Source organism: Uloborus diversus, chromosome 1, assembly GCF_026930045.1.
Source record: "Uloborus diversus isolate 005 chromosome 1, Udiv.v.3.1, whole genome shotgun sequence".
Lineage (NCBI taxonomy): Eukaryota > Metazoa > Arthropoda > Arachnida > Araneae > Uloboridae > Uloborus > Uloborus diversus.
Window position 1 is genome coordinate 55,317,908 of NC_072731.1, and position 26,087 is coordinate 55,343,994.

A 26,087-nucleotide genomic window follows, 5' to 3' on the forward strand; every position below is an offset into this window, starting at 1 on the left:
ACTTTTCAGTTAAAGGGATTCCACCAAAATGTACTCCACTTGTTCAACCTTGCGACGTCTATTTTTATAGACAGGTAAAGAATTTAATAAAAAATATACATAATTGCGCGTTTCTCGTTGAAAATAATAGAGAAATAAATGCCCGTGAAGACTGCATAAAAATACAATCAATTGTCCATCAACTGTCATCGCCAATTTTTGATAAAATGATTCGATATACCTGGTATACTTCTAAACATTTTGACAAAAGAGAAATTTTTCTGAATGTAAATGAAGTATGTTTTCCAACGACTCTTTCACAAAAAAGTTGATCCTGTAAGCAATCTTCCTTCATAAATTGTGCGAGATATCAAAACAGTTTTTGTTTTCCATGTTTTCATGATAAATATCATTCTGGTGTATGTATATAAATAACAACTTTATTGTTAAAAATCATCTATAAATTAAGCTCCACAGTAATTTTGTAGCCGTTGTAATTCAAATTTTAACTTGTATCGATTTAATTTATCTCCATTTTCTCTATTTAAGTGCTTTACGTGTTTAAAAATTTCGCATTATCTTCAATTCAAATTGTACAAAGCTGTAACAGTTACTTTATAAATGAACAAAAAAAAAAAAAAAAAACACTCGCAGTGGATTTGAACCCGGATCGACAGCATGGAAGCCCAGCGCGCTGCCCACATGACCGCCGGGCGCTTGTTTACGGACAATCTCTACTAGTTAATAAGTTGCGCGTAAATCTTTAAAGGCTGTTTTCTCGGAATTTTATGGCTAGTGCGCTTTATTACTTTACCCTGAGAGTACCCTTAAGGGATACTACTAATCTGCCAAATCTCATCCCGATCTGAATTTCCGAGACCGTAACCTCTCCTTGTGAGAAGAAAGATCTGTTGTCCTTTTTTTCTCAAAGATGAACAAATAAAATTCTGGGTTTTGTTTTGAGGCTTTTCCTGTAATTGGAGGATTTAAAATGTTTCCTTTTCGGTTATTTTTCCGCAATCTACCACAAAATTTTACTGATTTTTTTTTTTTTTTTTGTTTAAGCCCGATAGTTGAACACGCGTCACTTGACCTATCTTTTATTTTCGAGGTGGACCGTGCAAAGCCGGGCAATGCAGCTAGTTGTGAATAAAATTTTTACAAACTGTGTGTCTGTGAGGCTAGAAAACAATACATTCTTGTTTAAATGTCAGCTTTAATTTGCAGGAGTTACAAATGAGACACAGAAAGACCAAAATGTCCCCCATATATATATTTTTTCCACCTAATGCTATGAGCAGCTTACACTACGCAAAATATCAGTAGGTAATGCTTAAACAGTTATAAGGCTTTTAATTACAGTATAACCTCGATTTTACAATTGTCAATGGACTGGAAAAAATTATCATTAAATCAAGGGCAACGTTAAATCAGGGAGCATAGACATTCAATATAGTCAAATCCAGACTAGTAAACTGTATCATTAAATTGAAGAAATCATTAAATCGGGTATTATTAAATCAAAGTTATACTGTATTATTTTTTAAAACTACAGTTGGATCTTTGTTTAATGACGCTCTATTTAACGACTTTCTCTATTTAAAGACGGCTTTTTATGGTCAAAGATGGTCCACTACAGTGTTAAAAGCATTCTATTTAAGGACGCTTTCTACTTAGGAACAATTTTTTGTGGTCCCTTGAAAGTCGTTAAACAGAGAGCCAACTGTATTTTTTATGACTTTACAGTCATCCCTCGCTACTTTGCACTTCAACTTTCGCGGCTTCACTACTTCGCGGTTTTTTCAGTTTTTTTTTTTTTCAAATTCAGTAACTAGCCTTTTGCATGTACTTGTGTAAACTTTTTTTCTACAAAAGAATAACAATGCATGTCTTTTTAAGTAAGCTGAGCTCTTCTGAGGCGTGTAATTGTACTAGTTGAGGGAATGGAGGTATAAAATCACCGAAGAAAGTGAATGGAATCGCTATCTCATTTTATCTGTTAAACACTAACTGGAAAGTATAGATCACTGTATTATTACTAGGGGATGTAAATGCATCTATAAATGGTGTTCAACAATGTACTAGTTTTGTAAGTTGTATACTGTGTATACTTAATACCTTTAATGAGGATAAATGTAGAGCGGAAGAACGGGGGCTCATACGGTCACTAACTGGCAATTAATTCATCATCGAAAAATTCAGCTATTTTCATACATTAGTAGATAGATTGTAAGAACTTCATGTGTGTGTGTAGTTTATTTCTCAATGATTAACAATGTGATATATATTTCGTCTAATTTTATGCAATATATTAAGTAATACAAATGTAATGGTGGCAAAGGTTGCTGTTTCATGTCTAGGGGGCTCTAACTATGTTAGAAACCTATTTAAGTTGTTGTAAAGTAAGTTTCATACACTCTAATTAGGAAAATATTCGGTTTATAAATACAGAATCCTACTTCGCAGAAATTCAGTTATCTCGCTAAAGTCTGAAACCAATTAACTGCGATAAAGGAAGGTCCAGGGTTCATACCCTTTTGGTTAAAAAAAATTCCCTGACTTTTCCAGGTTTTCCAGGTTGTTTTTTAGAAAATTCCAGGTTACTCGCTTTATTCAAAATTTATGTTTAAATAGTAATATTTTCAAAATAATTAAAATTGTTTAAAGTAGCAATGCAGAAGAACTGAAACTTCTCCCCTTAGATTAAAAAAAAAAAAAACTTGGAATTTTTTTTTTCCCTTTGTTTTCTCTGTCAAAATTTTAAGTTTTTTTAAAATATTTTGTTCAAAATTGTTTTAATTTGTTTACTATTTGTTGAAAACAGAATACTTTCAACTTATTTTAGCGTTTCTTTGATGTCACGCGTAATATTATAGCGTTTTGCTGTAGTCCTGCAGCAACCTTTTAGCATCCGCTTTTGGTTTACAATACTTCTTTTTATTTTCTTATTAGTAGGTTCAAAGCTAAATTTCAGTATAAATATGATTAACTTGTTGCATCGATCGGCATACCATGTAATGCATAGTAACAAAAATCAACATCCGCCAATCATAGGCCAATGCAAATAATCTTTTTTTTTTTTTCACATATTAAAGGACGCTTACATTAAAATTTCAAATTTTCTTTTCCAGAAAGTAATAGTTAATTTTCAAAAATTCATAACTTATTGCATATTTTAATGTTATTTTCAATAGTTCACATTGATATAAACATCCAATTCTGTTTCTGGAATTTTAAGTCTACTTCCATTTGTGCAAACGATCAAATATGGCGACGAAGTGAAAAATTTAAAATAATAAGTAGATTTTTGGATTTGTAGTATAAAAGTAGTAATAAATAATCAATAATCCTTAAAAAACTACAATAAAAGCAAAATAGTCAGTATGTAGCACATAAGAGTCTAAATCAATTAAAACAAAAAAATGTTATGAAGATTAAATTTTGCATTTATCCAGAAAATAATTACAAATTATCTGGGAAAAAAAGGCACAATTTGTGTTGTTTTCAATAGTTTGCACTGCAATTAACATCCAGTGCCGTTTTCGGGAACTTAGGCACTTAAAAAGTCTTGTGAACTTCCATCTTAGGAATGACCAAATATGGCGGCTTTGCCCAAAAATAATAAATAACTTTTTTAATTTGTTGCATGAAGACAATTAAAAAGTAATAAATCTTCATGAAACTATAATTCATTGAAAAGTTTTTATCACATTTGCGTCCAAGGCAGTGAGGATATAATCTTATACTTCTGTTTTAAGAACAAAATTTTTCATTTCTCAAGAAAATTTTAAATAATAATAATAATAGAAAAACAATTTGCAGACCATTTTTTGTTATTTTCATCAGTTTTCAATTAAAGAAAACATCCAATTCTGCTTTGTTTTTAGAAACTTAGACATTTTAGGATCGTATCTACTTTCATCTTGTGAATGACCAAAGATGGCGACTACGTTTCACACGTAGCTGAAATGATTTTCCGATCAAAAAAAAAAAAAAAACGATTTTCCCCGATCGACCCTCCCATCTACAGGTTGTGCTTCCGAAGCAGTAAATTGTCTTCTCTCCTGCTGAGTTTGTGCATAATTCCTGTTCACCTGATTTTTTTTTCTCTTGGGAACTACTGAGAGCCAAAAATGGCGGCTGCTGATGATTTTTTGGGTCGCCACTTTTTTTATTGCTTTTAAATTGTTACAATTTTTTTAATACATCGATAAAAATGAAGATTAGATCTCATAAAACAAAATTCCCTGGGTAAAAATTGGGAAAAGAAAAATTTTGGGGACACATTTGGAAAATTCCCTGACATTTTTGACTATGTCATTTTCCCTGATAATTCCAGATTTTCCCGGAGCGTACGAACCCTGAAACGAACAGAATGGTTGTGGCAACCCATCTAAAAGTTTAGGCAGTAAAAAGAAATGCGTTCCCCTCACTGACTCCATGTAAGGAAATCTTCGCTCTTTTGGAGCATTTTTCGTTGTGAAAAAAAAACGTTCATTTTTCGATTGCAGTTTTTAAGTGCCAGCGTCGGTTTAGATAAAAATTTACAATTTTTTTCGTGAAATCACAATAAAAACGAAGACTAGATCTCATGGTACTTAATTCCTTGGGAAAAAAATGGAAAAAAAATTTTTGGAGGACAAAATTTGAAAACTCCCTGACTTTTCCCTGACATTTTTGACAGTGTCATTTTCCCTGACAATTCCCGGTTTTCCCGGAATTCCCGGAGCGTACGAACCCTGAAGGTTAACTGTAATACAATACAATACAATACAATACAAATGTGACGACCAGCAACAGGCTCTGGGCCCAGCTAGGCTGGTCCTAAACAATTAATTAGTCCCCAATGAAGATCAATGGCCCTCTTAAAGCTATCCACTCCCTTGCTAATTACCGCCTCTTCCGGTAAGCTATTCCAAGTGCCCACGACCCTGCTAAAGTAGTAGTTTTTCCTGATTTCCAAGTTAGCCTGAGATTTAAATAGATTAAAACAATGACCCCTTGTCCTGCTTTCCCCGCAAAAATTTAATTCATTTACATCTTTCATTTTGATAAATTTAAATAACTGAATCATGTCCCCTCTGACTCTCCTTTGCTCCAGGCTATACATGTTAAGCCTATTAAGTCTGGTATCATAATCTAAATCTGAGAGTCCCCTTACTAATTTAGTTACCCTTCTTTGAACCCTTTCCAATACAAAAATATCTTTCTTCAGATAAGGCGACCAAAACTGAACAGCATACTCCAAATGAGGTCTTACTAAACTCCTATATAAAGGCAGAAGAACATTCTTAGATTTGTTTGAAATAGATCTATTGATGAACCCAAGCATTTTGTTGGCTTTGTTACTAGCAATACTGCACTGTTGACTAAACTTGAAGTCCTGATTTATAAAGACACCCAGATCCATAACATTTTCTGCCTGATTTATGACTGAACCCTGTAAACGATATCTCATACGCTTATTTCCATGACCTAAGTGTAGCACTTGACATTTCCCTACATTAACTGCCATACCCCATTTATCTGCCCACTTAGTAATATGATCTAAATCCTCTTGCAGCTGTTTTACTTGTTCTTCATTTTCGACAATCCCCATAACTTTTACATCGTCAGCAAAACAATTCATGCTTCCAGAAATATTTTCATTGATGTCATTCATAAATATAATAAACAAAAGAGGCCCTAAAACTGATCCCTGAGGAACCCCACTTAAAACATCACTCCAATTAGAATGATTTCCTCTCACAACTACTCTTTGCTTCCTACCAGTAAGCCAATTTCTAACCCAAAGTAAAGTTTTTCCTCCTATTCCAATGTCAGCTAACTTGCTGAGAAGAGCAACATGCGGTACCTTGTCAAAAGCTTTTTGAAAATCAATATAAACAACATCCACACATTTTTTGTTATCTAAAGCTGAGGTAACCTAGTCGTAGAAATGCAATAAATTAGTAGTACAGGATTTACCTTTCCTGAAACCATACTGCAAACTAGTCAACAGACTATTAGTCTCTAAGAACATCATGATCTTAATTTTGATCAAAGTTTCGAAAATCTTACAAATCACCGAAGTCAAACTTACAGGTCTATAATTCCCAGCAATACCTTTAGACCCCTTCTTGAAGAGTGGCGTTATGTTAGCCAGCTTCCAGTCCTCTGGCACCGTCCCCGAGTTATAAGAAGCATTGAAAATATTCAAAATAACATCCACTAATTCCTCTGCACATTCAACTAAAATTTTTGGATAGATATTATCTGGTCCCGGAGCTTTAGTTGCTTTAATCTTTTTCACATGAAATAAAACCTCCTCCCTGGAAAATACAAAATCCTCAAGCTGTATAATAGCTTGTGTCTTGTTAGTGTCAACTGTTGAGATACAGTTATCGTTAAACACACTGGAAAAAAAGTTATTTAGAACATTTGCAATATCCCTATCGTTTTGGATTAAATTTCCATACTCATCAACCAAAGGCCCAATTTGACTGTTTCGAGCTTTCCCAGAATTAGCGTAAGCAAAAAACCTCTTAGGGTTCCCATCAATGTCATCTGCCAGCCTTTGCTCCAATTCCCTTTTCTGAATCTGTACCAAATACTTAAAATTTCGCCTTGCCTTACCATACTGGAGCCTCTCCGCACTCTGACCAGTTTCTTTAAACTTACGAAAAGTGGCTTGCTTATAATTAAGAGCTTCTTTAGTCTTCCTGGAGAACCACATGGGCCAAATTTTGGTACTAACACCTTTTCTCCGAAATGGAACATAGTCACCAACGGTTTTAGCAAGTTTATCCTTAAATTCCGTCCACTGCTGATCTACGTCGCTATTTTCCAACCCTGACGAAAAAACCTTTTTCAAGCTCTGCCTAAGTGCAACAAAATCGGTGTTTCTGTAATTGGGCACAAACCTAAAATTATCATCTTTGCACACTTCAAATTTAACCCGGAACCTAATGCTGTTATGATCACTATCTCCAATATGCTCCCCTACACTCAACCCCTGAACAAAACTACCTATGTCACAAAAAACTAGATCCAAAATGGCCTCCTCTCGAGTTCCCTGAGTTACAACTTGATCTAAGAAACAGTCACCAATTACTTTTAAAAATTCCTCTTCTTTGCTATTACCAGGATAAAAATTATTCCAATCAATACCCGGAAAATTGAAATCCCCCATTATGATAACGGATCCCTTACTGGACATGTCACTAATAATACAGTATATCTGTTCATCTTGTCCCTGGTTTGAATTAGGTGGCCTATAAATGTTTCCAAAGCGTAGCTTTTTGCCCTTACTGCTCATCAACTCCAGCCAAACCATATCAATATCAGTAGGCTTATCATTTATGACCAATTCATTGCAAATAAAATTGTCTCTAACATAAAATAAAACCCCACCACCTCTTTTACCTACTCTATCCTGTCTGAACAAATTATACCCAGCAATATGTAATAACTCTGTATCAGATTCGGTAGCCCATGTCTCTGTAATTCCAATAACATCCAACTTCTCATCCATAACTATGCTTTTCAATTCATCCATCTTGTTCCTAATACTGCGAGCATTGGTATAGAAAACTTTAAGCATGCCTAAGTTGCTTTTATTTAACACCCTGAAATTTCCTAAATTACAATTGTTAACATTACTACTCTTGTTTGTCACTTTATTTCCATTTCTAGCAATACCCAGAAAAATATCATTTTCTCGATACCTGATGCTTGAACCATGCCCCCCATTCCAACTTAGTTTTTTGACTCCGAAGCCCTTAAAATTAATCCACTAACCATTTTGACCCCTGTAGAGCTCAGATGCAGGCCATCCCTAGCAATCCAATCCCGTTTACAATGACTCCATACATCAATGAACCTGATACTGCGCTTTTCGCAAATTGACTTCAGTAGCAAGTTCATACACCTCGCACGTTGATTTAGCCAGCTCCTATGCACTCCATACCTGGGAAGCAAACCAACCACTTGGACATTCGTCGAAAAGCTGGTTGCTTTATCCAACAGGGATTCCCATTCCCTAGAAAACTCCTCATTTTTACTGTGGCCTACATCATTTGTTCCCACCCACAAAGTAACCATGTCCTCCTTATTCAATACTCCCTTCTTTTCAGCAACCATATTAACATCTTTTACCCGAGCCCCTGGTAAACAACACCTAGTCACCTTACGCTTTACTCTCCCAACTGTGTTACCCACCTCCCTTACCATAGAGTCCCCCAAAATTACACCCTTAGTTTCCCAATCTAACTCCTCATTTGAAACTTCCCCCTGAATCTCTGGAACATTTATACCCTCTACAACTGGCCTACACTCTAATGCTGACTGGGCTTCCAAAACTAGCATCTTAAGTCTTAAGTCTGAGAGTTCAGCACATTTAGTGCAAATATAATCCTCCTCAAAAACAGACTCATTTTCCCCCTTATACAGGCAGAACATATGACATAAATCACAAGAGATTCACCTGTCCCCCTTCCCACTCTTTACCTCTTTCATAATGCATATAACACCCATTTCTACTCAGTGAATATGTTCCAAAAGGCAAAACAGAAAGATAAAAATGCAAAAAAACACAGAATAAATACTAAAAACAGCAGTAAATAAACAGAGTTGCTACACCCAATAAAGCACACAAAATCAAAAACCAGGAGATCACCACATGTTAGGCTTAGCTCCAAAAAATGCAAAAACACTTCAAGAATACAATAATAGCAAAAATAAGACCCCAAAACACAGTAAAACTAAATTACATGATAAAGTGAAGTAAAAAAACCTAAAACTAGACAGTAATAATGAAAAGTTATAGTAAAAAAACACTTATCAAATTAGCAGCAATAACACTCCCTGCATGTAATCCTTTTTAGAAGTGGTGGAATCAGATATATGTTTACTCACACTTAATTCAATGATATTTTAAACTCATAACTGGAAAAATTGTGTAATTAAATTTAAGTATTCAGAAGATTTTGCAGATATCATTGCAAGGAACATTTTTCAAGCACTTTTTCACTTCAGGCATAAAACGGTTACATTCACCAGTCAATACGAACCTCCATCACAAACATAGGCGGATTTACGGGGGTGCCAGGGGGGGTGTCGCACCCACCCCCAAGATTTATGGTTGGATTTTCAAAAAAATTTAAACGAAATAATATATTTTATCGGGAAAATTTATTATTTTTTTCATTAGGAAGTTTGTAAAACAATTTATATTTTTTTACAGCTACAATTAGAGATTGCAATACCGGACCAAAAATTCAGTACCAGTATTCGGTATTTTTAAACTTGATACCAGAATACTGGTATTTGAAATTTCTCAAAAATGCTTGATGACAAATTGTTTCATTGCCACATTTCATATTTTGTACAAAAATTGTATTATTTATGAAAATGTATTGTGAAAAAAATATAAAATGATAGAACAAATGTTATAGTAAAAATCAATAGAAAAAAACATAATGCATCTATTGAATTGTTTCTAAGCCAGGAACTCATTTTAATGCTCAACTTTCAAACAGAATAGTTGAAAATGCTTTTTCTGAATTCACGCAGATCAGCTCTACTGTTAACAATGCACGATACCTCTTCTAGTTGTTTAATAGTTCTTCATCTTCAAATAATTTGGTCTCTTGCGTGTTACTTTTGGATGAATCTTTTTGTGTGTGTGTTTCCTATGCATTGTGTGCAATATTATTAGATTTTTTTAAAAAAATTATAGCTAGTTGTAATTTTTTTTCGGTGAGACGATACTTATCCAAAATTAACATCATTTTCTCTTGAGCAGGAGAGGTTTGTGTGAGCTTTTTATTAGCCCTTTGGTATAAAATTTACGATATTTGTTTCGGCTTTCTTTTCAGAATTCTTTGCTATAAAATAATTTAAATACCTGAAAATATGTTTCAATTGATTATGCTTTACCTGTCAACGCAAAACAAATTTTCAAGGCACTATATAATGTCTCAATAGTGTCTTGCCAGGTGTAAAGCCAAATAGCGAGACAGGACAACAAACCAATACTGGTGATAACAAATTACCCTTTGTTATGCAAACAAAAAAAAGTTTTTGTCAAAATTCAATACAGTTGAGACAAATAGATTAAAGAGAAATCATAAAGTATAACTTGCAATTGATGGTTGGAATAAATTGTTCCTGGGACAAATGCATTCAAAATTACACTTGAAATTAACTTTCACAAAAGAGAAAGTGAGTGATTAGGGAAACGGAAAAAATAAAAAATGGTACACAAAAATGCGATTCATTTCACCATTTAGTAATGACAATATCATTTTGCAATACTTCCGCTACTTTTGTTTAAAAATTCTCTAATCAAAACTTTAATATTTTCAGCTAATACCGAAAAAATACCAGTATTTTACCTCAGCAAATACCTGTATTACGAAATTGCAAAATTGCTCGAAATACTGGTATTCGATATACCGATATTGCAATCATTAGCTACAATGCAAGTAAATTTATTTGAAAGCAAAACCCAAAAATACCATAATATGCAGTTTATTTTGTGACCCGATCACCACACATCGCCATTGCAAGAGAAATTGTACCACATATTAAGAAGTATTTTTATCCATTTAAAAAAGAAAGACAATAAATACTTAGTGCACCAGATTAACTCATTTCTTAAATGACTTATTATTCAGTGCTGTATTATAGAATTATTGTATGTATACTCTGTAATTGGGTATTTATTGGTAAATCATTACCTTTTTTTTATTTGACACCATGGCTAAAATAGTCAAAAAATATGACTATTGTAATACACTTCCTCAAAAACGATATAAACTGTTTTAAATCAAGTCCTTACACTTCATTCCAGTTAACAGTGCTATAAAATCACTCTGAAATCAACTAAAAAGAAGCATTTTTACTGTAAATTTTCAAACATTTCCGAAAGAAAGCCCCCCTTGCCCAGACCCCTTGTTTGTCCTGGGGAATCCCCCCCGCCCGTGGCTGCCACTGAGCTCCTTTGCTAAAAATAGTTGCTTTAGTAGCCTATGAAAAATAGTTTCCAAAAAAGTTACCAGATGCAGAAAATAGTTTCTAAAATAGTCTCCCACTTATTAAAAAATATCATTGATATTATATTAATGCAATGAAACTTCAATAAATAGACACCCCACTCACAGCAGTGGGATAGACCTATACGTGGGGTGGGGCAAATTTTTCCTAAACAACCCTTGAAAAAGAAAACTTTAAAATACATTTTTCAAACTTTAGCCCAACCCTTTTGAATTAACACTAGAGAAATCAGTATTGACACATTCTGGTATAATTTTTCATTGTCCGACTGTTAATTAAATACAACAGTAAAAGACCGACTGTATAAAAAGAGCTAGAAGCACCGTATTCGTGAAATTTCCGATCGAGGGAAAATTAGCTTTTGTTTTCAAAAAATGAATGTATAATACAGATACAAGAAATTTAAAATGAAAAAACAATTAGGAAAGAAGTAGCAGTGGAAACAAACTTTTTTCAGAAATCACGTTTGCAAAAACTAACCCTTTACAAAAATTGCACTTGTAAAAACGATACTTTTAAAAAAATCGCTATCCCAAAAATGAAACTTTTTGTACAAAAATATGAACACGACATTTCTGATTGTGAGTGTTGATTACACTTCATTTTCCTCATTTTAAAATGATTGTTTTCAAAAACTTAACGCTGTAAAACTTTTCCTTTCCTCCTGGTAACTAGAGGGTAAACTTATAATAGACTTTTTTTTTTCAACTATTTTTTTACTCCTAAGAGGAAAAAGAAAGTTACATATACTAAATCAGTCACCCTTTTTTACAATTGATTGCAAAATAGTCATTTAAATGCCCATATTTTGAATAGAATAGTCACCCTAGTAAACTTTGCCGTCAAACTAGAAGCTTTAGTCGCGGTGGTCTGCCCCAGGCGGCATACTTGTGGGGGTGGGGATCGAGCGCCTTTGATGCGGAAAAAAATAAGGGAATCATACTAAAAATCTGTTACTGGAGGCAAAGAAAAAAAAACTCTTCAAAATGTAAGGTTTTGGAATGATTGCAAATGAGGCAGTGAGCAACGGGATGTAAGTGCCAAAATTTAAAAATCGAAGATAATCAGTACAAATGTTAGTAGAACCTCATCTATGTTTTAGGGCAAGATATGGTACAAGTAGTTATGATGGATGCGTCTATACAGCATGATTTGGAAAAAAAATGTCAGTGAAAGCCTACCTAGGGTCTGAACATTAAGTGCTCTTTTCTTGAAACTTTAAAAAATCTACTTAAATCCCTTTGCGTCTTACTGCTTCAGCTGTGCACAGAGTTCAAAATTAATGAATTTTCGTAATGAGCCCCAGAATCTTCCTCATATCTTTAACGTCCTCTAAAAGTTAGACTAAAATGGTGTTTTCAAAACTTAAATTTTGGAAAATATTCTAGAAAAGCCCGCAACCTCCTCCTCCTAAGGTCACCAAAGATTAAAACTGACTTCAATTTTAAAGGAGATTCGGGAGAGAACGTTGCTATTAATTTTCACTTAAACTTAGACGATTTTTGACGTAAATTTAGAGCATTCTTCAGGTGAGGGGCCGGTCTTTCCCTTTTTATGTAGGAAGAATACGGATTCAGTTTGTTTGTCTTTTTCCTTAAATAAAGTTTTCAATTTTAAGTTCAATAATTTTTGATAGTTTTAATGTATTAGTAATGTTTTAATGAAAGAGTGGCAAATAGATGAGCCACCCTGTCTGCAGAAACAGTAGCTACGCCAGACTGTACCCCACCCCTTCCTTCGATATTATTGCACCCCCAGAATTCATAGCCTAAATCTGCCGATGATCACAAACCCAAATTGCCATTTGATATTTTCTTCTCTTGGTTGAAGAAGGCTTTGAACATCGATTGGAGTGCTTAACAGAGGTACAATTAGGCTGGTGAACAAGAGTGTTATCAAATTAACTCTGGGATGTTAATTACTACACCACACAGAACCGATGCAATGGTAAATATGTTCTAGCATCACAAAAATGAGCAAAGAGTTCAAGATCTATTATTGTTTTGCAACTGGTAAATATAAAAATTTATAATGTAAGTACATGAAATTTTAAGAAATATCAGGTTGAGATAGTACAGTAAATAAATGTAAGGGCAATAAAACTAATAAAGATCTTTCCAACATACCAAGCTATCCACATCAGGATCATCACTGAAAAATGGTTTCCTATCACGTTCCTGATGCTGCACGAAAGCTTGAATATCCATGTTAAAGCTTTCAGAAGATGAAACTTCTGCACTTTGAGTAGCTAACTCACATTTTTCAAACAGGAGTGCCAATAATGGAAATAATGGGTGTCTATGCAAAAATAATAAACTAATCATAAGTCAATATTTCAGATTACAAACGAGTTTCATGTCAAAAAAGTCAAATAATCGGAAACTTTTTTATAAGTCATGCTCTTCTTAGAGAAAATTTAGTTCTTTTGTTAGAAATAAACATTTTGAAAAGATTAAAATTTTCTTTTAGCCCTGCTTGGCCGTAAAAGAAGTGCGAACATTAAGAATTATTGGAACTAATGTCATATACCCGACCCTTGGCGACTTTTTCCTGTTGGCACCAAGAAAGCGTCGCCAAGAAAACGATGTATGACGACATATGTCATACATGGTTCTTAGCAATGCTTTTTAGAGTCAACAGGAAAAATTCGGATAAAAAAAACATGATCAAAGCACTTCAGAAGACAATATATGTAAAAACAACGTAAAACCACAGCAAAAAACATCACGAATATTTGCTTCAAAAATACCAGAAACTAGAAAGTTTTCGAACACAAAGAAAAATTACTAGTTTGCATGTAATAGTATTTAAAATGCTTAAATTAACAAATTATTATCACAGCTCACCAAAGAAATATGTACCAATAGATATAAAAGCTATTTTTCAACATGCATTTCCTCAAACAAAAACAATTCTCATACTCTACTAAAAAAGAGTAAAGCGTTTCAATATGCGATGTTTAAAGCAGAAAACATCCTTAAAATGTAACTATTTCAGCCAAAACAAAAACGCTTAGTAATTCAAATTTTGATGTATGAAAAGTAAAAATGTCTCGACAGAACATCCCGAACATTAACAATACAAATATACCATACATTTATTTGCTATCCAAAAATGCTTTGAAAATACCTACTAAAAATATCTACTATATTTCACATAAAATAATACATTCATAGTTTTATAAAATCGTAGAGTCAACTTATTTTCAGAAATTCGGTACCTAAAGGAGGCACATATACAGAATATGCTTGAATAGTTCTTGGCATCGATAAGAATTAACTTTTAGAATAAAATAACAGTACTTCTTTTGTAAAATAAATTTACATGTAGTAAATATAAACTTAAAAACTACAAGAAACCCTCAAGATTTTGTAAAAACAAAGAATTTTGTGAGTTTTTGTTTTTTAAATTCTAAAATACAGTTATGTTTTTGTTGTATAAATCCTCACACTCAGTCTGAAACACAACATATGAAACAATGCGCATTACCGAAACACACCCAAAGTTGGGTTTTACTCTTAATTAACGGTCAATTTCAAAGAAACTAGCATTTTCTAATATTTATTCATCAAAGCACAACTACTGAATCTAAATCAACGCAAAATAAGCTTTCCTATAAGGTATATTGCACGAAAAAACAAAGATCTTCCAACGTGAACCACAAATAAGTAATCAAGTTTGAACAGATCTAAGATTGCCTTCGGGTTGCCCAACACAGGTTAGTTTAGCCAGGGATACCATGCTTAAAAAGTTATTGCCTCATTGGTGAGAAAAATATTTCAATTTTGTGTAAAAAATCGGATGTCGCCAAACGGTGGGGGGGGGGGGGGGTATATCACATTTGTACTGTATTATTTTTTGAAGAATGCCATTCAAATATTTTATGGGAGCCCCTCTTCCAAAGCAGAGAGAGCTGCCGCTCACTTCCATTAACTCATATATATCGTTTCAACAACATTCCCAGAAAAAAGAATGGTTGTCTCTGGAACTCTATCAAGAAATAAGAGCAGATCACTTATTGTGAACTGTTACTGTTGCTCCCCTTTTTCAGCTAAAGAGATAAGGAGCCGATGGTAATATATGCACATGTCAGATCTGACTTAGTCCTCCCTATGAGAAAGTTCCGACTTGTTAGGCCAAATCCTCAAGGAGAAAATAAATCTCCAAAAATGATAGGGATATCAGGTGATACTACTATACTGAAGAGTTATTCCACGCCAACTGAAACCACAACATGTTTTTTTGAACTTAAAGCAATACCTTTATACTTAAAGCTTTTCTCTTATGACTTTTCATCCAGAAGCATTGAAAAAGGTGTTCCTTGTAACACCAAAACACCTGTCTGCAGTAATTTAAAATTTTTGTACTTCAAAACTTTGGTTAATTGATTATTTTAATATGTTTGTTTAGTTTAAGTTTTTGAATTTAATGGCTATTTTTGACAGACATGCATAGTTATGTTTAAAATTTGAGATGAATAAGGCATTTCTAATTTTGATTTTCACTTTTAAAATGTTGCTTTTTAAAACAGCAATAACTGTTTAAAATATAGTGATTTTTCATACAGTTTTATTTTCTACATAAAAGTTCACTATTTCTGAGTATATGTGTGCAGTGATTTTCTTCATTCAATAAATATTTTTATTTTTTAAAATTAAAAAGCCTTCCAGAGATTAATTTGTTGCAGAGCACTTGCTGACACACTTAATAGAGGATTCTGGGAATGTATAAATGGGTAGTGACCATAGACTAATAATAAGAGTAGACCGAGCATTCTCATTCTTGCTGATAAAGAAAATTGGTTCATAGATGTATCATGTGACTAGTGGAAGGGCTTGGCGAAGACTTTGGCAGCATGGTTGCTAGATGGCAGCATTATATCTATAGTTTGGCACTCGACATGTATTTTAAGACAATGTGTTTTCATCAAAAAACACTTCCAGGTGCAGAGATTGAACTGTTTTTCTTTTAGTTATGCATTATTTTGACATTAGTAATAGTTTTTGATCAGTTTTCGGTAACTTTTATTTCATTTGGAGCTGTCAGCGTTGGCGTGAACGAAATGGCGTAAACGTTTTGCGTTAACGCAAAAATGTACTAATCGGTATCTTAAATTGAAACTGTAGGTAAAAATCTTACCGTTGCTGATTCTTCTTGGTCGCTTGCATCTTTTATTGCTTAGAGAGTTATTGAAATTGACTAAAGAAAATGCACAATGCTATCTAAACGAAAAACTCACTATATTAACAAAATATTTACAACTTAGAATAACAAATTTACAAATCGGACTCCATAAAAGATCATTCTTCCGTGTTCCATCAATTCTATTTATTTTATTTCGCGCTGGCGTTGATCGTCTGCTACGATTAACGCCCGCTGTTGCTAGGATATCCACCAGTCACATGGTTTGGTTTATGAGCAGCAAAAGGGTTGCCATAGCTCGGTCTACTCTTATTATTAGTCTATGATAGTGACAGCTTGTGGAAACCAGTTTTCTCAGTGTTTGATCACTTTAGGATTCGTATGCTTCTTAAACTCCTGATTTTTAAGAAAAGAAAATAAGTGCCCCTAAATTCCTAACATTTTATTACTATCTCCTTACACTCCTTATTTTTTATTCTGAAAATAAGTGGCCTTAAAGTTTTTCTTTTCTACCTTAAAGTTATCTTTCTTTAAAGTTCAGATAATTCCAAGGACAGTGGAACAAATTAATATATTTTTTGGCTTACCGCCGATAGAGGGCGCTACTGTTGCTGGGGTGATATTTTGCTGCTCCTTAGATAAGTGATTTTTTACTGTAATTGTTTATTTTACTGCTTGAATTTCAGTATTTTTATTGTATTTTATCATACAATTAAGTATTTTTGTGCTTTTAAGTATTATTTTTGATTTACTTGCTTTCTTAAAGTGTTTTTCTATTCTTTGTAGCTAAGCCTAAAATGTGCTGATTTCTTGTTGTTAAGCCTGAGTGCTCTGTTAAGTGTGTAACTTGTTTATTTTAATTTACTGCTTGTCTTAGGATTTTGTAATTTTTGTACCTTTTTCTTCCAATGCTTTCTAATTCTAATAATTAGTTTTATTTCTTCAATTTTGCATTTTTATATTGACTTTTAAGTGTATCATTTTGAGCTAGAATGGGAGTTACATGCATAATGAAGGAGGTTAAAAGTGGTAAAGGGGACAAGTGGATTTCTTGTGACCTATGTCAGATGTTCTGCTTGTTTAAGGGGAAGGATGAGTCTGAGAAGGATTTCATTTGCACTAACTGTGTTGAACTCTCAGAAATCAGAGTTAGGATGCTTACTTTGGAGGGTGAGTTAGCATTAGGCTGTAGGAGAGTAGATGGGGTAAACACTCCAGAGGGAAAGGGGGAAGTTAGTAAAAAGGAAGTGGGCATTAGCTGTGTGTTAGATAGTGGGAAAATTCCAGAGGTAAAGGTTAAAGCTATTGCTGAGGTGACAGACTGGGAAACTAAGGGTATAATTTTGGGAGATTCAATGGTGCGTTAGGTGGGAAACTGAATAGGCAGAGTTAGACGTAAGGTGGCTAGATGTTGTTTGTCAGGGGCTCGGGTGAGAGATGTAAATAGGGTTGCTGAAAAGAAGGGGGTATTTAATAAAGAGGATGAAATTACTTTGTGGGTGGGAACTAACGATGTAGGCCATAGTAACAACGATGAGTTTACAAAGGAATGGGATTCCCTGTTGGAAAAAGCAACCAACTGTTCGGCAAATGTCCAAGTGGTTGGTTTGCTTCCCAGGTATGGAGTGCATAAGAGTTGGTTAAACCAATGGGCTAGGTGTATGAACCTGATACTCAAGGAAATTTGCGTTAAGCGTAGTATCAGGTTTATTGATGTGTGGAGTAAATGTAAACGCGATTGGATTGCTAGGGATGGCCTGCATCTGAGCTCTACAGGGGTCAAAATGGTTAGTGGTTTGGTTTTAGAGGCTTCAGAATCAAAGAACTAAGTTGGAATGGGGGGCATGGTTTTAGGAGCAGAATTCGAAAGGGTATTAACTATTTGGATTTTAGTAGAAACGGAAATAGGGTGGCTAATAAGAGAAAAGATTTTAACAGTTGGGATTCAAATAATCGTGCAGCATTAAATAAAAGTAAGATGGGCTTACTTAAGGTTTTTTATACAAATGCTCGTAGTATTAGGAACAAGATGGAAGAATTGAAAAGCATAATTATAGATGAGAGGTTGGATATTATTGGAGTTACTGAGACATGGGCTACCAAAAGTGATGATGATTTATTATCTATTGCTGGGTATAATTTGTTTAGACAAGATAGAGTAGGTAAAAGAGGTGGTGGGGTTTTATTTTATGTCAGAGACACTTTAACTTGCAATGAATTGGTAATTAATGATAAACCTAATGAGATCGATATGATTTGGCTGGAGTTGATGAGCAATAAGGGAAATAAACTACGTTTAGGGAACATTTATAGGCCACCCAACTTAAGCCAGGGTCAAGATGAACAGATGTTTAGTATTATTAGTGACATTTCAAGCAAGGGGTCAGTCATTATAATGGGAGATTTTAATTTTCCAGGAATTGATTGGAATAATTTTTACCATAGTAATAGCAGAGAAGAGGAATTTTTGAAAGTAATTGGTGACTGTTTTTTAGATCAAATTGTAACTCAGGGTACTCGACTGGACGTGATTTTGGATCTAGTTTTCTGTGATATGGAAGGTTCTGTTCAGGGGTTATGTGTAGGGGAACACATTGGAGACAGTGACCACAACAGTATTAGGTTTGGGGTACTTTTTGGTCTTCGAAATTTTGATACATTTTGAAGATTAAAATAATTTTTATGATTTTTTTCTAAAAGATCCCTAATATTAGAAATGAATTTCCTCTAGTTCTATCTCATACGAGAAAAACTTAATTTATAAACATGCCAAAATTGAACATAAGCGTCGGCAAAAATTTCTTATTAATGACTGGTTAAAACTTTGTAATAATGTTAGTAATTTTTTAAAATCTTAACATTCCTGATGTAAGATAAGTTTTAATATGCAAAAATAAAAAGACTTCATATGAATTTAATACATCATACAAAATATATAGCGTGCTCGCTAAGTCTGTATAGTGTTTAAGTGTAAGCAAAAACATACTTATATACAGCTCTTTTATCAGCTTCAAATTGTGCTTGGGTCTGGGGATCTGTTGGTATATTTTGTGGTGGGACAACCATTCCTTGCCCACCACTGGCTAATGTGGCTTCCGAAACATCCATACATTGTCCAATCATTGAAATGCCGGCTGCACGGAAATCTGGTAAACTAGAAGATATTCCACTCACTGATTTTCCATTTCCAGGGGACGGTTCCTGCATACTGTGAAAAAAAGAATTTTGTTTAAAACCAAATCTTATAATGAAAAAACTAAACACTTCAAGACAGGGGCGGCAAATAGGGAGGTCAAGAGGGGGCGGTTGCACCCCCAAATTTTTTGAGAAGAATAATAAAAAGTGAGCAAATTCAATTTACGTAAATTGCTAATCAAACTGAAGAAAAACAATCTTGTTGGTTCTGCGTAATCAGTGATGAAACTTGACACATTTCCAGACAAGAGCAAGTGTTTTTCTTTTTTTAAATTATTAGGAAATTGTTACGCTCATACTTTAAGTGTGCCAATTTAATGAGTGTTCATCACTTTCTTCCGCTAGAAACACATTTCAGCTGCTCAATGCATAGTGTATGCTTTCATAGACTCTTTAAAAATACATACTATTTTTGAAAAACATATCTCGCATCAACAAATATCTTTTCTGGGGGCTCTTTAACTATGCAGTCTTCCCCTCCCTCCCATATCATGATTACTTGCTGTTAGCCAATATGTGTTTTGTTCCCTACTGAGGTAATTCGTATTTAAGAAACTCGACCCCCCAAATGAAATGCTGAAATGCAGCCCCTGCTTCAAGAGCATTATAACTCAAAAGTGGGTTTATACATTTACATCAATATTTATTGTTACCATTTATATGCATAGGTTTTAAACATTTCAATGCATAGGAGCCTATGGATACGCCATAGGATGCTATGCATGTGCCATTTATATGCATAGGAGGATCAGAGGGGACATAATTCAGTTGTTTAACAGGATGGCGACAGAAACTGTGAAAAAAAGTTCCCTGACTTTTCCCTGATTTCCCTGATTAAGTTCACCAAATTTCCCTGATTTATATTAACAATGAGAATGGTTTTCTTTCTTTGCTCTACTTGAAATCCATTGTATGTTTGTATAAAATGCAGTATTTTAAACGTTTTAAGTTGTGTAAAGTTGTTGAACTAAAGATATTTTTTAAAAAGATGCTACTTTTTTAATAAAATGGTTTTTTAAAAAAAAGACAATTTTTTCGGGGAGGGGGGGGGACCTACAAAACAGTATATTAAATTTTTATACACGGAAAGATTATAGAAAATTAAAAAAAAAAAAAATACTTTACTTCCAGAACCCACTTAGCATAAGAATTTTAAGAAACTATTAAAATCACTCTTAAAAACATATGTGTATTTATGATAGAACTAAAAAGTAATTGAAATTATTTTGAATTAAGTTTTCAAACAGTATAATAATTGTTGCAAGAATAACAAGCAATAGTGAAATAATAGAAGTAATGTAGTTATTCTTATATAACTAATTGACATATTTATGCAATTCTGATGAAACCATTTGACATCCATTCATAGGGAGCTTTTCTTTAATCAAGAACATAGGTTTTAATGAATGAATACAGCATTTTAACAATAAAAAAATAAAGATATTTACTTAAGTACACAAGTTAACTTTATTTCAAATGATTTCAGTATGTAACGAAAAAAAAATCTTAGATTGCTTTTGTAACAAACAACTTTGAAATGCAAGAAAAAAAAAGAAAAAAAAAGCAATTAGTTAATTTTAAAATATATTAAGAATAATACAACTTGGTCATAAAATTAAAGAATTATACTTAAGTCTGAAGAAAGGAAAACCTTTACAATCTGCTGTGACAACAAATGGTATAACGGCAAAAAACAAAGTTATTTTAATTTAAAGTTCAATTTTAGCAATTAAATTAAAAACCCGAAGAAGTAATAACTTTTAAGCTTTTATAGTATTAATTCAAAAAACAAAGATTTTTTCCTGAAATAATGATTACAGTACTTAATTACTTCGAGACAATGGAATAAAGGCAAAGGAGCTAAGACATTAATGAAGGCTTCCTCTTTGCCTGTATGGTTGTTTATTTTACATAGCATTGAAATTGTAAAAGGAAATTTTAAGCTAGGTAAAATAAACAACCTAACAGTAAAATAAACAATCTTAGGAAGTTCATCCTGTGGTTAATAAGTAAGATTCAATACTTTGTCGTTGAGGAAAAAAGATGCACAAATATGCGACAGTGTATAATTGCACCTCATTAATTTAACATTATTTTTAACAGATAATTGGCGGAAAATGCGTAGGGAATTAGAGTACTTAATTTTGTAAATTAAAAAAAAAAATTTTCTTCATAAAATCAATTTTCCCTGATTTTTTGCTATTTTTTCAAAATTCCCTGATATTTCCCTGATTTTTTCCCTGATTAGTAAAGTTCCCTGACTTTTCCCTGATCTCCCTGATTTCCCTGATCTGTCGCCACCCTGTTTAAATTTATCAAAATGAATGATGTTAATGGATTAAATTTTTTGCACCGAATGCAAGACAAGGGGTCATTGTTTTAAGCTATTCAAATCTCAGGCCAACATGGAAATAAGAAAAAACTACTACTTTAGTAAGGCTGTAGGCACTTGGAACAGCTTACCGGAGGTGGTAATGAGTAAGGGGGTGGATAGCTTTAAGAGGGCCATTGATCTTCATTGAGGACTAATAAATTTACTAGGACCAGTCTAGCTGGGCCAAGAGCCTGTTGCTGGTCGTCACATTTGTATTTGTATTTTTGAGGCTCTCATTCGTGGGGCGAAGGGACATCAAAACCTAGGGCCGCCACTGCTGTCGTCAATTCATTTGCTGCAAAAAGGAGACAAGAGGAAGCCACCTTACCCTTCATTAGTGCCTGGTTAAATCTGTGTTGTCCCAATGTATGTGCGCATTACTCTCTGTAGCTCTGTTATGTTTAAATTGAATAACATATATTGTGTTCAAAGTTATAATGATTTTTGAAATTTATTCGTTTATTAAACTTAATTTGTTTATTACCTCATTTGGAGTATGCTGTTTAGTTTTAGTCTCCTTATCTTAAGAAAGATATTAATGTATTGGAAAGGGTTCAAAGGTGGGCTACAAGGCTAATAAATGGACTTTCTCATTTAGACAAGTCTTGAGCAAAGAAGAGACCGAGGGGACACGACTGAGTTATTTAAATTTATTAAAATGAAAGCTGTTACAGGGCTAAAGTTTAGCACTGAAAACAGGACAAGGGGTTATTGTTTTAAGCTATTTAAATCTCAGGCCAGGGTTCATACTCAATTTGGATTTAAAAAAAAATCCATGACTTTTCCAAGACTTTTTCAGAACTTCATAAAATTTTCCATGACCTTGTTATACGAAGAGAATAGTACTATTTAATGTAAAACTTGACAATTTCCGGAAATGGGCATTAGAAAAATTGTTACGTGAGTGCCACTACCTCATTGGAGCACTTAATTGTGACTGAAAAAATATCAGTGCACACTGCAGAAACTAATAAATTATTCTTATTTTCTTTATCATACAAAGTCAAGCAAAATAAAAATATAGTGAATGCAATACACTGATGTTTAAATGTCTAACAAATATCTAATAAATAGGGCCGAATAGTAATGCATGGGACAAAAATTGAAAGAGTCATTACTAATTTTCCAATAATAAATTTAATTCATAAAAACATTGTCCTTTGGTGTAAATAGTGCATCTAATCATCCATGCAACTTGACAATATATGCGTTCATTAAAATAAAGCCACGTTTTTCAGTAAATTCCTTTTTCTAAACCAGATATTTCAGTTGGCCACGAGGATCAGTTTTTTCGAGCTGTATGTAGAGCACTACTGTTTTAGAGTATTAGAATTCCCCTATTTCTATGTTCTATTGCCTGACTAAAGTCTTCATTTTCTAAAGCCTTCGACACATTAAGATCTCTGGTAAATTTAATATTGAATTTTTTACAAGTAGTTGACACTAACTCGGATGCAATTGAATTACTTTTTGAGGGGGCGTGGAAAAATCAAGAATTTGCAAGTCCATTAATACAGAATACAAAATATAAGAAGTGCTGAAAATAATGGGGAATTCAAAATTAGTGACGCAACAGTAGTAAAATCACATTACAAAAAAAGGCGAGCGGCTCTTAAAGCAGCAGATGAAATTGGATTCCAAAACTCAGATTTGTTTTTGAGATCGTTCAATTTATATGCAATATTACTAAATCACTCAATATTTCTAGCACTCTTTTAGCTATTGTTACTTTTTTACTACCCAAGACATTTTTCCATGACTTAAAATAATTTTCCATGACTTATAATAAAAATATTAATTTTCCATGACTTTTCCAGGTCTGAAATTTGTTTATTCTTTTTCCAGGATTTCCATGACCCGTACGAACCCTGTCAGGCTAACATGGATATTAGGAAAAATTATTATTTTTGCAGGGTAGTGGAACCTTGGAACAGCTTACCGGAAAAAGTGGTAATGAGCAAGGGAGTAGATGGTTTTAAGAGGGCCATTGATCTTCACTGGGGATTGTAAATTGACTAGGACCAGCCTAGCTGGGCCCAGAGCCTGTTGCTGGTCATCACTTTTGTATTTGTATTATTTGAAAAGGATAATTTTTGCATTATTTTAATTTGATGGTAGAATATGGATTAAATAAATTTTCCTTAAAAAAAGTTTGCCCCCCTACTTTATGTGGCTAAGTTACGACTATGATAGGATGGATGTAGGAAATTATACTTTTATAAATTTTACATTAAGATACATAGACATTTTTAAAAAAGGCAAAAGAAAAAATTTAGTTCTTGTCTGGGGGGCGGTTGCAACCTCCCTCTTGGATTTGCCCAAGGGGGGGGGCTGCTCCTGCCCCTTTTAAGACCCTCCTAACCCCTCAGAAGTTTTAACAAAACTTCCGTCACAAAAGCAAAGTTTTTTCGAAAGAGGCAAGAATTCACACATGGCTGGTTGTGAAACATCACTTCTCAGTTTCAATTATTTATCCACTAGAATCTGCTTAAATTAGAAATCTGAATGTTTTTAGCATAATTTTTTTAATTAAGCATTAAAAAGCTTTACATTATTTTTAAAAAAATTGAACTGTCAAAAATACTTGGATTTTGAATGCATTTTGTAACAAAAAGTAGACACCTTTTCGAATGCAAAATTTTTATCAAAATGGCCCTTTTAATAAGGAAGTTTTCGATTTTTCAATTTTATTTTTATATGATAGAGTAACATGTATGAACATCATAGGTCAAAAAAATTTTGCGATACGATAAGTAGTTATTTTTTAATTAATTTCAGTTCAAGCGCTTGTGACGTCAAATGGCATAGGAAGTGACGTCATGCGCTCTTCCGATAGGGGAGAAGCCGAAGGTCATGCATTCGACTTCGAAGACGAAATGTAAAAGGCTTATCTCCTCGCATTTAACTCCTCGCGTTTCTGGAACATTAAACCTCTCATCCTCTCGGGAAATATTCGAATATCATCATTGATGTTACATGAGGAAGATTATTTAGATTGTGCTTTAACGAATCCGGTCTACATAGTGCGTTCAAAAGAATTATTGAATTTCTAAAAAATAAAAATATCAGTGCGCTCAAAATGTCCCTAGCGAAAACAAGGGATCTTCGGCGGAAGGCTGCCCATTTGGGCCATGTGACGTAGGCTCGTGACGTTTCAGAAGAGCGCACTTTTGCGCGTGGATTTTTAAAAATTCATTAAAAATCAACCACGGTGTTTTAAAATTTGGCGATGGTGAATTTTTTAGTTTTGAGGGTCAATTAACAATATCCAATAGTCAAAATATGAACATTTAATAGGTTGCAACTTCCCTATTGAATTCAAGTGCCTTTTCATCTGAGAGTGCCCTGCCCCTTTTTTGTTCTGGGGGAAACACTACATTACATTTAATTTCTAGCATAATGCTAAAAGATTGCAGTCCGAAGAATTTGTGAAAAGAACGTTATTTCTTAATAATGGATGATGTGTAATAACCAGAAACATTGCACTTAATAAAACATGACACTTTTAGAGCAGGATTTATTTTGCATAGGAAGCTAATGCACCTCTCAATTTTATGAAAATTTTAATACTTTAGGCGAAATGTAGGCTATTTTATCGTAAAAATAAGTTATGAGGAGAAATCTTTGGTGGGTAACTTCTTTTGGTAGAAATTTATCCTTGCTTAAAACATAAAATAAATTAATTGCACATGGTAACTTTATCATGGGCAAAAATATGCATTGCAAAAAAATTAACAATTAGTATTTTAATTGTTACCTACAATTCAAAGTAAAGTACGCCAAACGAAGAACTGCAAAACGGATAATTGACAGAGGAAAAAAATAGTTCAAAAACTCTTTCATTATTGTTTTTAAAAAATAACATAATAATCAAGTTGGATAAGCAGTAAAACGCTTAAGTTTTTACCAATTATTCAATTATCCTGCTTGACAGCAATGATAATAAATTCACAAGCCGTTAAATTTTCTTTTAAAGGTTTTTATTTTTCATTCCGATGAGAACAAAAATTCAACACAAAAATACTTACCAGTCATCACTTTTCTATCGCTACCAAAATCGACACAGCAACATTTTAAACAATTTTTAGCAACTACTGCGGAGAATCGAAAAAAAAAAGAAGTAAAAGAAAGGTATTTCAGGATCTTTTTCAAAATAACTTCAGTGTTTACATTCCAGCATTTTTACCATTTACAAGTCAATAATATACATTGTTTGGGAATCGAACAAACAGCGCTTCTTTTGTTTTTATTACGTTCTTCCCACAGAGAAAGACCGCTTGAAATATCTATAAATATCGATTATCCAAAACAGTTATACACGTTCGAATACCCCAAAAAGCAAAATTTTGAAAACATAAAA

The 26,087-nt window shown here is 33.4% G+C and overlaps 1 protein-coding gene across 1 annotated transcript in view; it reads right to left on the reverse strand.

The window, feature by feature from the left end:
• The window catches only part of LOC129234577 (homeobox protein PKNOX2-like), a 60,794-nt gene extending 34,965 nt beyond the window's left edge, over positions 1 to 25,829 (reverse strand). Inside the window, exons 1-3 of the mRNA XM_054868599.1 lie at positions 25,756 to 25,829; positions 19,145 to 19,366; positions 13,143 to 13,314 (exon numbers count right to left, since the gene is read on the reverse strand). Coding sequence (XP_054724574.1) covers positions 13,143 to 13,314; positions 19,145 to 19,365 — 393 coding nt within the window. The 5' untranslated portion in view covers position 19,366; positions 25,756 to 25,829. The remainder of the gene's footprint in view (positions 1 to 13,142; positions 13,315 to 19,144; positions 19,367 to 25,755) is intronic.
• Positions 25,830 to 26,087: the final 258 nt, after the last annotated feature.